Source organism: Acomys russatus, chromosome 3 (assembly GCF_903995435.1).
Source record: "Acomys russatus chromosome 3, mAcoRus1.1, whole genome shotgun sequence".
NCBI lineage: Eukaryota > Metazoa > Chordata > Mammalia > Rodentia > Muridae > Acomys > Acomys russatus.
Window position 1 is genome coordinate 75,996,210 of NC_067139.1, and position 15,275 is coordinate 76,011,484.

Below are 15,275 nucleotides of genomic sequence, written 5' to 3' on the forward strand. Positions count from 1 at the left end.
GACTCAAAGGTCACTGACGGGTATACAGTCACTAAGTCTGTTTATAATTATATGACATGTAATTGCTAATACAGATAACATGTAAAATAATTTGCCCAAAATAAAGAAGTGTTAATACTATTTCATGAACAGTAATAATAAAGGAACAGATCGACCTCTATATACCAGCAAAACCGTGCACACTGGGGACATACTGTGAGCAAAGATTGAAGCCGGGAAACGAAACTATTTTATTTTATAAAAAAATGCATGTGATTAGTATAAAAATTAAAAACCTGTAGCTTTTTATCTAGTAATCTTTACCTTGAACAAAGCATAAAGCTTTCTTTACTTTTTACTTTAAATTTTAACTACATGTTTTTCTGTGGATGTGAGAGGACACAAGAGGGCGCTGGAGTCCCTGGAGCTGGAGTTACAGAGGGTGTGAGCAGACAGATGTGGGTGCTGGGCACTGAACTCTGTGGAGCCATCTCCTCAGCCCTAAGGCTCTCTTATGAACATGGGCAATCCCATAAAGAGATGTCCAACTCTTGCGAGCGCCAGGCTGCTTACCGCCGCTTTGTTATATAGAGTTCATCGAGAAGATGTCGCTCCTCGTAGCTCATCCACTGCTCGTCAGGCAGGTCCTCCTCCGTCTGCAGAAGGCACTCGTACAGTCGGACTGGGTTCCAGCCCGTCATGATGTCATAAGTGATCACACAGCCCAAGGAATGGGACACTATTGACACTTTACCCCCTTTTTCTTCAAAGTCTGGATTCCGAGAACAGAAAAGGGAATACAATCGATTCAGCTCTTGCTGAAGGCCTTTAACTAGCTGTTTGAAATGAGAAAATATAATCACATTAGACATTTCACTGAGTGCTGTACACTTTATTTCTAAATGCAAATGTATTAAGAAGAAAAACAAACATGACTGATGAAATATAAATAGGTTATTACATTTACTCAGATGCTTTAAAAAGATGAGACCGAGGTACATATGTATGCTACAAAGTATTACCACAGACTATACCACAGGCATTTTGCCTAAAAAGATCCTTTCGTAGGCTTTAAGTAAAATTACACTAGCCAGCTGTCCCACAGAAAGAACAAAAAGTCCTTCTAAATCCCAGCAAGACTGGAGAGAGACCCTGGGAGATTTCACTTCAGTACAACTTACTACATATCGATTCTCTATTCTTGTAGGGTGTGGCCTTTAGTCAGGGTCAATTTTTAAAAGAAGGTAACTTTATAACAGATACACTTCGTCTCCCTTACGCTGTTTCCCTTGAAGCTGAACATTAGTAAACATTACTGAAATGACCCCTCCCCAAATCCACCAGAGTAACTATACTATGGCCAACTTGGCCTGGACCCTCACCTGAGGCTCAGTGCAGACCTCCTGCCTCATTATGTCTTCTATTTGATTATAAAATTTCAGTTTTTATCCATCTCATCCCAGTACTTAACAAGCTACACGCCAGACAAGGTTTTTCTTTTTGTTGTTGTTGTTGTTGTTGTCTGTCTGTTTGGTTTGGTTTGCAGCTTCCACCTTCCAGCACGTTATAAGAGGAGACAACCACACACTGCTCATCGCACAGTGGCGCTCACTCTTGTGTTCTGTGGCTGGTAGCTCAGGGCTGACACGCACGAAGGCTGCCATCCTCTGCTGACATCTCAGAGCATAGTAAGACAACCGTGAGGCTAATGTGCACTACGTCTGCTGCAACAGAGTCCGGCAGTGAGACAGAGAGGAAAGGGCTCCCATGCCTCAGCACGGCTGCTCTTCAGCTTCCCTCCCCCATCAGTCACTGCATGGACTCCAAAGCAGACTGGTGGGCCCTCCCCCGAGTCCTTCATCACAGACTGAGGCCCTGAAATGTGCATCCGTGACAAGCTCCTGGAAAATGTCGGTGCTGCTGGCCTGGGAACTCTGTCAGGATCTACTAGTTCAAGGACAAACAGACACAAAGGCTTTCCAGGACGAACTTGTAGGTAAAACTTCCGTTAAGACTTAAAGATGTGCAGTGAGAAGTGAGTCTGGGCGCTGTTCCTTGAGGGAGGTGTAACCCGATTCTTTGGAGTGAGCTCTTATCGCATCAGCAAGCCATTAAAAACAAAAACAAAAAAGCGCCAACCTCCCGTCCTTACAATCCATGCAACAGTTGGGAGAAAGCGCAGCTGCGTGTGTTTTCCTTGGGATTGAATCCAGGTCTCTGCACGCTAAGGCAAGTGAGACACTGACCTAGCTCTGTGGCAGCATTTTACTTTTGAAGGTCTTAATTAATGTTTATACCATGTACACATAGAAATACTTCAACATACTGGCAAAAAGCAGCCAATTTTCAAGTTTTTTTTTTTTTCCCTTTAAAAACACAACCCTCAAAAAGTGTGACTTGAGAAGACCCAGCTGAAACAAAGCCCTGTCTCTCTAACCCTAGCTCTTCTGTGGCCATTAACCAACACAGGGTTCCCCGTGAGAATCCCAGTCTTGAGTCAAGAAAGCAGGGGTTAGCTGTGAGCCGCGGTGGAGAGGAGAGCCCTTCTGGGGCACCCTCGGGTGGTGGCGGCTTGCACCCAACCCAGTCTCGGCTCCATGTTGAAGGGCGGGTCCATTCTTTTGTTTGTTGGTTTTCTTGCTTTGGTCTTTGGTTTCCAAGGAGAGAGGGTTTCTCTGTGTAGCCCTGGCTGTACTGGACTGGCTTTTTAGATCAGGCTGGCCTCGAACTCACATCCACCTGCCTCTGCCTCCCAAGTGCTGGGATTACAGGTGTGCACCACCACGTCCAGCTGAGTGGCCAATCTTTAAAGCAGCTTTGGTACCACAAAGGTCTTCATCATAGCAAATGGACATGCTCCTTCCAGGCCCTCACTTTTTCACTTTCAACGTTAAAGATTAACAGGAGGGATTAATGTTTTTCAGATTATTTTATTTTCCATGCGTGTTCTGCCTGCATGTATGTCTATGCAGCACATGTGCCTGGAGAATGTCAGAAGATGGGGTTATAATCCCCGGCACCTGGAGTCAGGAAGGCTGGGAGCCACCGTGTGGGTGCTGGGAACTGAACCGGGGTCTTCTGCAAGAGCCAAGTGCTCTTAACTGCTGAGCCAGCTCTCCAACCCCAACATGAGATTTTAGTTTAGAGACTTTCCTTTTGTAAACAAACAAGAACACCTTTGCCCACCTCTTAATATGTACTCCTTTGTTCTTTGTAATGCCCTAAGAAGCACTACCCAGAATTCCCTGATGGTATCACCTAGGAGAACCGTTAATTTAAAATATAAACACAGGTTCCATTTTAGACCAAGTGACTCACAACCTCCAGGGGATAGACCTAGAAAACTATTTTTCTCCTTAAATATTTAATCAACTTTATTTAAAGATAAGTTGAAAATATAAAATGTTACACAGTTAAATTAGTACAAACAATCAAATGCCTGGGCTTGAGCTGGCTCAGTGTGTCCTGCTCTCACAGAGGGCCAACAACCGTGCCGTGGCTCACAGCGCCCCCTCTGGACTCCACAGGCATCTGCGCTCACATGCACATTCCCCTCTTCATGGCACGTCGTGATTTACTTAGACTCTTCTTTTGTTAGCATTTGTGACATTTGTGTTATCTATTCTCTCTGCTTCTGTAAATGTACAAATGCATAAATTCCCAGAATCTTCTGGTAATTACTTGAGGAATACAGTGCCCACACTGTTGTCATCTTTTCTCCTTTAATACTTCACTGTACAGTCCCTCAAATAGTGTTTCTAGTAAAATTATCCGTGCCACACAGCACTACCTGCATGCACGTCGTCTGACTGCGCCCACAACCCAGTTCTGTCATCCTTCCCTGCAGCTCCCTCTTCTACTGCAGGAAGCAGAGAACGAGACCTGGTATTCGTCAGGTCTCTTCACCTCCTGTGACCTGCAATGCTTTCTGTAATCACTGTCATTCATGACGCTGATAGTTTAAAAGAAGGCAGCCCAGTCTTCGTCCTTGCTTTGCGTTTTTCAAGTATTTCATCAATATTACGGTGCTGCGCAAGGCACGTTGTATCCTCCATGGGTAGCACATCCAAAGGCTTACGATGTCCACCTGCTCCCTCGGGAACACCCAGTGTAGATGCTGCCTGATTTCTCCTGTGTGTAATTACGGTTTCTCCTTTATGGACCAGTAAGCGCCCCAAGGCCAGGCAATAGTCTGCTCCTAAACAGAACACTGCCTTCAATTCAATCGTCACTGGGTCCCTACCCAGACTCCGGACACCCGATACTACCACGACAGCTGTGAAACGGTTTTCCAGCCCAAGTCAGCTTTATTGCTCTAAAAGCAAAGGACTTATCTGTTTCCCACTTATTTTTCAAATCAAAACCAATATGAATGCTAGATTTAAATATGTTTTGCAATCTTTTATTGCACTGTCATTATTATATCCCCAGACTAAAAATACTAATAATTCCTGTAGTAATGGCCAATGACCTGGGCATCCAAACAGTTTCAGGTTCAGGCAAGTGACCCGGCTCCCAGCTCCTATCCTGTGACCTGCTAGTATTCATCTGAACTTTTTTATTTTATTTAATTTTTATCTCCTATCATAAACAGTTGTTTTGGCCCCTAAACCAGCTACATTTACAAGGAGTTGTAATTTTTCTTTGTGGGAAATACGATACTACAGACACCTGGGTGCCAGCTGTGCTCACCGCCATAAGGGATGTTCTTGTTTCTCAGTTGTTTTAGTGTACATGACTGGGAAATATGTGCAAGTACGTAAACAGTCATCTGCACATGTAAGTGTGTGTATATGTATATACACATACATGCACATACACACATACTCACATAATACCTTTAAGATTTTATAAATTATGAGTTTAGTATGATTTCTTCATCTCCAGTCTCTATCCCCATAGGGCACATATCGGGGATTAAAGGCGTGCACCACCACAGCTGGGCCCTTTCTCTGTATTTTTAAGGAGCATCAAGTGCCTCTTATCAGGCCAGGCCTATCTGGGAAACGCTGGGAAGACTTGGTCTGAAGCTGATAAAATTCACTATTAAAAAGCATTATGTGCTGTCACTATGAAGCACACGAACATGACGGGACGGTCACGGTCCTTACCTCGTCCCTGTAAAGCGGGCTGGTATAGTACATTATGTCCATGGCGCTGCTGTTCAGCATGTCCCGCAAGCCTCGCACTTTGTCCGGAGTAATGGAATCCACAGTGTCTACAAGAACAAACCAACTAAATCAAACTTACAGAAGAAGGCTACAGGGAAAAATTACATTTCCTAAGTTTAATATTTAAACATTAAACATTGGGGGGGGGGGCTTTTCTTGAAAAATATCTAAAACAAAATAAAGTAAAACAAAAAACCAGAAAGTAAAAGACAACAAAAGAGACACAAAAAGAAAAGGAACATTAAAGGACGAAAGCCGTTATCAATTTTGGGGCTCCATTTACCTCGGGCCTGACTGTGCCCATCTGGCATGCCCAGCCAGCACTGCTAACAACAAACTGGCATCAAAAACTTCCTATGCTTACTAGTTATCTATCTGCCATGAACCAATGGCTTGACGGGCATGCACTGTCAGATCATAAATATAAACAAAGGAAAACAAATTCACTACGGGCCTCAGTAAACTGGACAAAGTTTGTAACTGAGTGAAAAGGTCTCATGTAAAGTATTACTGGGGCACACCGAACTCTGTATTTCTTACAGCAGCAGGGAGAAGGGACGCTGCCGTGGGAAAGCAGAAGGCAAAAGCAAGCGCTGCACTGGCTCACCCTGCCTAGCTTGTATCGACTCTGTAGTTCAGTACAAGGCGGTAAGGACCAGGTGCCATGAGGAAGACTAAGGCCCTCTGTCTACTCTCAACTCTGCTCCCAAATGCTTCCTAAAGTGCTGAAAAGTCTTGGCCTTCATGCTAAGCCTTGGGTCCAGATGGTGTATGAAGCAGACACCATTTTTGTTTTTGCTTTACTACTTCCCCGTAGGACAACCCGCTTCCAAGCACATTCCAGGCACAGGCCACCCATCGCTTTGCACTGGGCTGCAACACAGCTGTGCTGCGATTAGGTTCCAACATTAGCCAAGGCGCATGACAGGCACGTGCTGCGGTGCTGGCCTGTCGCCAGCGTTGCCCCAACAGTGAAGTGTTTTAACTACAAAGGTTGAGTTGCTGCAGCCATCCAGGAGGACGGGCGCCCTGACTGCACTCCTGGCTGCTCTGGACTCTCTTCTACCGTCATTTCACAGTCAGTGAAAAATCTACAGATCAAGTTAGGACTTAGCATCTCTAGAATATTCAGCCATTTAATCTGAAGGAATCATCTTTGTATTAAATTTTCTTTATTTTAATAGTAATTGTACTTTAAAATCTAAATGTACATATGTTATTTAATGTTATACATTTTATATAAAAGTTTTATGTTTATTTTTTGGGATCTTGCATTTTTGGTGTTATTTCTGTTTCTGGTTATATAAAAAAGCAGTTGTTTTTGCTCATAAATCTATGTCATAATCTTGGTAAGATGATCAGTTCTAGTGATTTTTCTGTACATTTTCTGTATTCTGAGCAAACACCATATGACTTATAATTCAGAACTGAGGCTTTCAATCCTTTTTTAAAGTACATTTTTCTTTCTTTTTTAAAAAAAGATTTATTTATTATGTATACAGTGCACATTAATTAGATCAAGTTATAGATGGTTGCGAGCCTCCATGTGGTTGCTGGGAATTGAACTCAGGGCCTCTGAAAAAACAGTCAGTGCTCTTAACCGCTGAGCCATCTCTCCAACCCTTTTCTTTCTTTTTAAAAAAGATTTATTTATTATATATACAGTGTTCTGACTATGCTTGCACACTAGAAGAGGACACCAGATCTCATCTCATTGTAGATGGTTGTGAGCCACTGTGTGGTTGCTGGGAATTGAACTCAGGACCTCTGGAAGGGCAGACGGTGCTCTTAACCACTGAGCCATCTCTCCAGCCCCCATTTTCAATCTTGAATAATCTGGAAAAGAGAGTGAATCTAGTCTACGACAACCAGAAAGACTCTGTTCATGGTGTGTGTGCCCAGCTGGCCTGGAGCTCGCTGGATAAACCCTGTTCAAGCCACAGAGACCCATCTGCAGCCCCTCAAGTGCTGGAGTTACAGGCACATGCCACCACGCCTGGCTAAACTTTTGTTTAATAAAAGTATTTCTAAACCTTGTGTATTTACTCTAGAAAAGGATTGTCACTGGCTAAAATCAAAGCAAAATATACCTCCATCCAGAGTCAGCTTCGAGCGCCACTCAACAGGCAGGAATTCAACATGTGTTGCATGGTTGGAAAAATGCCTTTCTTCTATTTTTCTTGCAGCCTCTCTCATCCTAAAAAATAAAACAAATAAACATAAGACAAACTTTGAGGATGACTTCACATATGTCTTTATACAGTGTAACACTTCCATTTCCTGTCCAAACCCTATCTCATTGACTGTGACACTAAGTTGCCAGCACAGCTCAGCTTTGCCTCAGTTACTGCCCTGCTTGTCACTGAGGGCTTGAGATGTTCCCACTTACTGAGCATCCTAAATGACACAGCTCTTCAGGGAAGTAAGAGCACAGCGAACCCACCTGCGCTGTGCTCACAGCGACCCATCATATTGTCTCACCTCATCTCCTCTAACATTTTATTCTTAACTAATATATATCCCCTCCGTTTCTCTCCTTCCAGCATCTGTTATATCCCCGTACGCACCTCTCCTGCTCCCTCTCAATTTATGGTCTCTTTTTATGGCCTCTTTTTCTTGAACTATTATTGCTGCACACATACATACATGAATAAGTATATAAATACAACCTGCTGGGTCTGTTTAGTTTTGCTTATATGTATATAATTTCAGGACTGGCCACATGGTACTGGATAACCAATTGGGGGCTCATCCTAAGGCTGCTCATCCCCCCTCTCTGAAGCAGTAACTGCCTGCCCCTCTCATCTAGAGAGGCCCCATGAGCTCCCTGCATTCATGTTGGCAAGCCTCGTGGCGGTGCCGCGGTTCAGGGCTTGTTCAAGTAGCACACTGTAGCGATTCCATGGGCGTGGCTCTCCCGCCATACGTGGGCGTGGCTGCAGAAGAGTTCCTAGTCCTCTAGCTCTTGCCAGCTTTCTGCACCACCCATCTTTTCTTTATAATGCAAATTTCAGGTTTTGTTGCTGCTGTTGTTTTGTTTTTACTTTGAAAATCAAGGTATCAATAAACTTACATCTTTCCTTTTGTCAGTAATGGGAATTTTACCGCATGGACAGGACTGTGTGATTAGCACAATGTGATGCAGACACTGAGTGGCTCACTGTGAAGAACTCTTGCACGCCATCCCCCCAACAGGGGCACATCCTTGCATGTTTACAGCAAATCCAAAATGCCGCCCGCTCCACTATATTTCTGCTTGTCTTTCCTTCACACAAACACGGTGGCAATCGCCTTACCTGAGTCTCACTTTGCACATGTGAGGCAAATGCTCTACCACTGAGCTACATCCCCAGCCATCTTATCTCCAAATAGCTATTTTTCTAAAATAACATGTATTCAATGTTACAGTACTGCAATTTAGTAATAATTTTTAGTTTTAGCAACTATGTAGTTCAGAGGCCTTACTTCCTCAGCTAACCCTAGAAACAATATCACAACAACATTACAGTGTGCTATGTTTGTTTATGCTCCAAATGCCTGTCCACTCACTACAGATGGTGGATTGGGCTCCTTTCCTTTAGAGTTTCCCGTTAGCCAGTTGTGCCCTGTGATGTTATGAACACGTCTTTCTATTCTGTATCTCCTGTGAGGTGGCAGTGGGATACGGAGGTCAAGCAGATGCCAGTGAGTTCGCCAAGATTCCACCGGCTTCAGCCTTTTTGTGGTACATGTTGCCTCATTTGTACCTGAAGGAACCAAACGTCTCCCTGACTGATGACCTCAGGCCAGCAAACCGGCTTCTCATATCTAAGCAAAGCATCAGGGCATAATTCATCACGCCAAGTAACCTGTGGCTCATCATACGACAGAGTCAGACTTAGAGCTATGAGATGCCCACATCAGAAACAAGGACTGAGCAGAGGGGGGTGGCCTGCCGTGTCCACAGCAGCACAGCCTGCGCAGCACTTATACTTTATTCTTCAGTGGGCACGACGCCCTCAGCGTGCAAGCTGAGCATCTGCATATGCAGGTTACTCAGGATTTAACTCCTAGCACCAGACAGCATTTACCTCAGGAATAAGGATTTTCCCTGGCAGCCTCGGAGTCTGATGAACCATGCTTCCAGCCGTGACTGGCGTGCTCTTTCTGCACCCTAACTCTGTGCTGCATCAGTCTGCTTTACTGCGGCTGCTGGCAAAGAGCTGCATCCATGCTGGGGCCTTCAGCCCTAACATCCCTTAACACAGCCCTTAGCCACCTCTGCTACACACAGTCCCCACAGACATGTCCCAGTGGTCTCAAGGGGTTTTAGACTAAACTGAGTGTGTAGCAATAACCTGCCTTGTGTGTTGAGTGTCCACTGACCCCTCTGTGCAGCCTGGAGCTGTTTCCTCTGGGAGCAATGAGTGGGCAGACTATACTGAAAATTGTCAGTTTAAACAGCTCTTTATCTTGGACAACTCAGAGTTGGACAACTTTGAAGACTTTCAATGTCTGAAGCTTGGAGAGCAAGGAACAAACTTTAAATTAGATTTTTCCATGCTGTCCAGCTTGAATTAATTAAATATGTTAGTTACGGCTCTCTTATCTTCTGCAAAGGAGGGAAAGTCAAGCATTGTCTAGATAAAGTCACTCTTGGTTTTGTTCAGAACATCACAGGCATTAGAGTTGGCACAGAGACAGACGGCACTGAGCCTCTGTGTGTCTGCTCACGCCGTGGGCAGAAGCTGGGTTGGGTCTAGGTGCACAGTGCACACACAGCGCCCACATGGCGGTGTTGGGTCTAGGTGCTCAGTGCACACACAGCGCCCACATGTGGTGTTGGGTCTAGGTGCTCAGTGCACACACAGCGCCCACATGGCGGTGTCGGGTCTAGGTGCACAGTGCACACACAGCGCCCACATGCGGTGTTGGGTCTAGGTGCACAGCGCACACAAACAGCGCCCACATGCGGTGTTGGGTCTAGGTGCTCAGTGCACACACAGCGCCCACATGGCGGTGTTGGGTCTAGGTGCTCAGTGCACACACAGCGCCCACATGGCGGTGTCGGGTCTAGGTGCACAGTGCACACACAGCGCCCACATGGCGGTGTTGGGTCTAGGTGCACAGTGCACACACAGCGCCCACATGCGGTGTCGGGTCTAGGTGCACAGCGCACACACAGCACCCACATGGCGGTGTCGGGTCTAGGTGCACAGTGCACACACAGCGCCCACATGTGGTGTTGGGTCTAGGTGCACAGCGCACACACAGCACCCACATGGCGGTGTTGGGTCTAGGTGCACAGTGCACACACAGCGCCCACATGCGGTGTTGGGTCTAGGTGCACAGTGCACACACAGCGCCCACATGCGGTGTTGGGTCTAGGTGCACAGCGCACACAAACAGCGCCCACATGGCGGTGTTGGGTCTAGGTGCACAGCGCACACAAACAGCGCCCACATGGCGGTGTCGGGTCTAGGTGCACAGCGCACACATAGCACCCACATGGCGGTGTCGGGTCTAGGTGCTCAGTGCACACACAGCACTCACATGGCAGTGTTCTTGATGATCCGTCCTTGGTCCATCTTCTGTCCGATGCCGTGCACAACAAACACAATGTGAGACGTCTGCGATGGCTTGTCTTCCAGTGTGGCTTCCTCTACATAACCTCTGTGGAGTCTGGTCCCACTGCTGGAGGCTGTGGGAAATCACAACACTAAGTTTACTACTTGTACAGCATGTTTACAGGAGAAAGGAGTAATAATAAGAATACAAGAAGATATTTCACTGGGTATAGAAAGAAGAAATGAAAATTTTAAGATGCTATCTATTGACTGATGTAAAACAAACTGAACACAAAACCCAGGAACTATTAGGAAAACAAAGAATAAACAGAAACAAAGCAAAATGCTTCCACGTTATAAATGCACCAGGCACAGTGGCACAAGCCTTCAGTCCCAGCACTTGAGAGGTAGAGACAGGTCAATCTCTGTGAGCACAAGGCCAGCCTGGACTTTACAGTGAGTGCCAGCACAGCCAGGGCTACATAGTTAAAACCATGTCAAAAAACAAAACAAAACAAAAAAACACTAAGCAAAGATAAAAAGATGCATGAATACTAGAGAAAAACTAAGCAAAACGATATGTAATGTTGTAGCATATATACAAAAGAGAGCTTATCAATCAAAAAGTACACATATTCAATTAATGTTTTGAGCTTATAAAAAGGTACCCCATAAAATGAATACAACTATAAATATATATTTAGATAGATATTTATAGCAAATAAATTAAAAGAATGGTGCCCTAACATTTTATTAGATTTAAAAAATAAATTTTCAAACTTATTGAGGATGCTCTATTTTCTCTAAATGCTTAAAAAGTAATCTGTGTGTGTCTGAGAGAGTGCGTATGTGTGTGTGTGTAGTCATGTGAGCAAGCATGCGCGTGGTCAGCGGACAACCTCAGCTCTCTGGCTATGGAACTATCTGCCCAACCCTTCTTTTTTATTTCAGTAGAACTAAACCCTAACAGGCCAAGAAGCAACTCCGCTAGACAATCAGAGCTGCACTGTCCTCCCTACAGCCACGATGCCCTCCTCATCCACTGAAGCCGAGTGGGACAATGTAGCCCCTGTCCCAACAATTCCAGTCACAAAACCCACTGCCACTGAAGACAATGGAAACATTTCTAGCATCCTCTTCCTGTGTGCTGTGTATCAGCTGCCATGTTCAATTTCCACTGTCTGCTATCACACATAGAAAGGCAGTTACTGTCCTTGTCAGAGTGTTCTAAATTCATAATTATGAGTTGATGAGTAAATATATATATATATGCCTTAATGAAAGTTTCACTTCACAGGGTTCTTATCACTGAATTTAACTTCTACTTAAAATATATTAAAAACAGAATGCGAATTATCTAATTCTAATCCCCCAAATTTTGACAAACCACAGTAACACATAACAATTACCTTTAGAAAATCCCAGTTTCTGGGTAACAGTTCTCGCAATTTTGGATGTGGTTGCGTCGCTGTAGAGATAGACCTCGTCCATGCTGTGCCAATCCACGTGATTGCGGCTCAGTTTGAAACTATGGACAGCTGCGGGACAGAACAGAGGAGCTTCAAGTTCTCCAAGACAGTTGTTCTTTGTGTAAAACACCCTAACATCAGGTTTCTGACTCGGTACTTTATAATTCAGACACCATGTACTCTAGTTCAGTAGAGGAATCTTCACTAAAAACACTTAGGTCACATAAGCATAACTTATAAGTGGTCAGCAGTGCTATGAGCAGCGGCAGGGGGGCAGTATGGCTGCAGAGTATTAACCCTTCGTGTGCGGTTAAACTGGGTTTGATTCTGCGAGACGACTGGACCCGTGCTGCCGTCCACGGAACCGAAGGCCTGTGGCTTGGCTCCTCCTCCTGAGGGAGGCACATCTAGTCAAAGGCTTCCAACAGCCCTGACGTAGAAACTTACATTCTATCTCTTAGTTGATTTTATTAAAATATCAGGGTATGTAACATTTCACTCGAGGTGAGACAAAGGTAAGAAGAGAAAGCAAGGCCCTCTGGGAAGGAACATTAAAGCAGTCACCACTTGACTTTGCTCGTCACAGCAGAAGCACAGGACTGAAGGTTTAAGAAGAAACGTTTACGCATTTAGAGATGCAGTTGGCTGCTGCATTTCTGTAACCGGCTGTGCTTATGTACACAAGGTCTTACAAGCGCATGCACAGAGGAGGGTTCGTCAGCTCCCGAGGCAGGCTCTGTGAACTGGCCCCTCCTTCATCGCCAGTATTAAATGTAGTGTTCAGAATGTGGGGTGCTTATGTGAATTCACTAATAGTTGTGGAAGCAATGATCCACTCTATCAATTCATAATTTGATAATTCATGTATTTTGAAGGCCTAAATTTTCCTCTATGTATTTGATACTCAGGTAAGAGAATTTCACACTCTTATCATCTGAATACTGGTATTTGCCATCACTGTGTCCAATTATCATTTTAAAATCCTGTTATGGCAAAAACTGCATCCCTATTTTAGTCATAAAAACTTGATGTAGAAAGAGATTGATTTGCTCAAAAGCTAATGACTGGCAGGATGCACCTGTTTCACCTTGAGTGGTAAATGATCTCAGGTTAAGAATACAATTCTGTTGTGGGAGATGAGGCTCAGCAGTCAAGAGCCCTGTTCCCAGCACCTTCAGAGCAGCTCAGAACTATACAGTTCCAGGGTGTCCATGGCACCAGACATATACATACATACATAAACATATATGTATCTATGTATTCAGGCAAATACTCATATATAACATAAAATAAATATTAATAAACCACAGTTTTGTGTAAGAGGGTTGAGTCCTAGTCAAGACTGTAAGATGCTAAGGTAGCATGTTCCTCAAGAGGAGACATGACACACTAGAAGAAAATGTGTTCCTTACGTTAAGTTTTATGAAAACCAATTATATTTTACTTACCTCTCAGGATATGTTACTGCATTCTGTGTGTGTGTGTGTGTGTGTGTGTGTGTGTGTGTGTGTGTGTCTGTCTGTCTGTCTGTCTGTCTGTCTGTCTGTCTCTATCTCTCACAGGACTAAGATTCAATGACCACAACACATTCTAAGAGCTTTAGTTCTACAGAAAACAATCAAAGGGCCAGCTTTTCATAAACTAAAAGGGTTTAATAACTTTTGCAAGGGCTTAATAAGCCTTTACAAAGCAAATGTGTGTTGAAATAGTTCTGAGCCACACGTTTAAAGATTGACACTGTTTGATCAAAAATCTAGAGAAAAGTACCCAACAAAAAATCTAGCAAAACCTTGTTCCTTTGCAAATCACTTACCTATTGTCTTAAAGTATATCTTAATATTCAAACTTAATTATTCATCTTAATGGAATACACAGCTGACAAAACTTTACACATATGTATAATAATACAAAACTAAGCCAAACAGCAGAGCAGACACATGTTTAGAAAAAGCTAGCACTTCTACGCTTCAAGCACAACTGAACTAAGGCTGGGCAGGAGCTACAGAGCGTGCGCTGCGGTTACTGTACCTTGGGAACGCTTTCGTTTAAGCCCTGTCGCGTCTGCACTCTCCTCATATCCTCTCCATTTGAACAGAGAAGGGAGGGAGAAGGGAGGGAGGTGGTAGACAACTAAGAAAGCAAAAACACTGAGCTTCAAGGTAAATTTAGGTGAGTTTTCCCATTTTGCCTTTTCCTTTTAGTTTTAACTTTTAAAAACTACATTTGACAAACATTCTAAATGTTCTAAAATTTAATTTAATTTCTAGTTAAAAATCACTAAAGCAAAAATTAGTTTAATGTCTGTCAAATCTATACTTGTCTTTGATCAGAGGAACAAAGGCAAATATTATCTAAAGTCATCAGCGACAGACAGGGACACGGCCGTCATTTGTCACCTCTGCATAGCTACAGGAAATACAAGGCGTTCTGAATGCTGAGAGATTTATAAACTTTCTCTATGATACTAAAGGTTATTTATATCATCAAATTCTGACGACATAGTCAAGAGATAATACACAATCTGAGAATGCAACCATGTTTTAAGCAGTTTGTTCAGCTTGCCTGAGATCGCACAGCAGACACAGTCCACTGAGCGCTGCCCATACTGGGGCATGATGGCTTCAAGGTTGCTTCAGAAGCAAAGAGTCCTTTCATGAGACAGTTGTTAAAAAGACTTGAAAATCAAATTGGAGGCTCCACATTCAACGATCTCTTTTGGAATGATTAGTGGCAATATCACCAAAGCAGTATCATTAGGAAACATACGCTGTGACAACACAGAAAAGCCAAGCAGACACTTGACATTTGACTAAGTGGTCAATAACCGTAAAGCCATCGTGCTCCTTGTCCAATTTTGCTACTTATGTTACTGATAATTTTCCTTATATTTAAGTAATTATTTTAGTACACCTCAAACACAATCTTGTAAATCAGTTTATGACTTCAGTTAATAAAATTTATATTTTAATACATTCAATTTTTACTCTTACTCCCTTCTACATGAACTTCACATTCAATGGTTAAATACTATTCAACTAAAAAAATCCTTTAGCCAGGCCTGTTGGTGCACGCCTTTAATTCCAGCACTTGGGAGGCAGAGGCAGAGGCAG

The 15,275-nt window shown here is 43.7% G+C and overlaps 1 protein-coding gene across 4 annotated transcripts in view; it reads right to left on the reverse strand.

The window, feature by feature from the left end:
- Ddhd1 (DDHD domain containing 1) overlaps positions 1-15,275 on the reverse strand; it is a 62,756-nt gene that overhangs the window by 15,853 nt on the left and 31,628 nt on the right. For 3 of the 4 annotated variants that reach the window (XM_051142939.1, XM_051142936.1, XM_051142938.1), the window contains 5 exons: positions 12,106-12,234; positions 10,683-10,830; positions 7,241-7,347; positions 5,091-5,197; positions 553-815 (listed from right to left, as the gene is read on the reverse strand). In XM_051142939.1, coding sequence (XP_050998896.1) covers positions 553-815; positions 5,091-5,197; positions 7,241-7,347; positions 10,683-10,830; positions 12,106-12,234 — 754 coding nt within the window. Of the gene's footprint in view, positions 1-552; positions 816-5,090; positions 5,198-7,240; positions 7,348-10,682; positions 10,831-12,105; positions 12,235-14,193; positions 14,296-15,275 lie in introns of all 4 variants that reach the window. The other variant, XM_051142937.1, reaches the window with a different exon arrangement.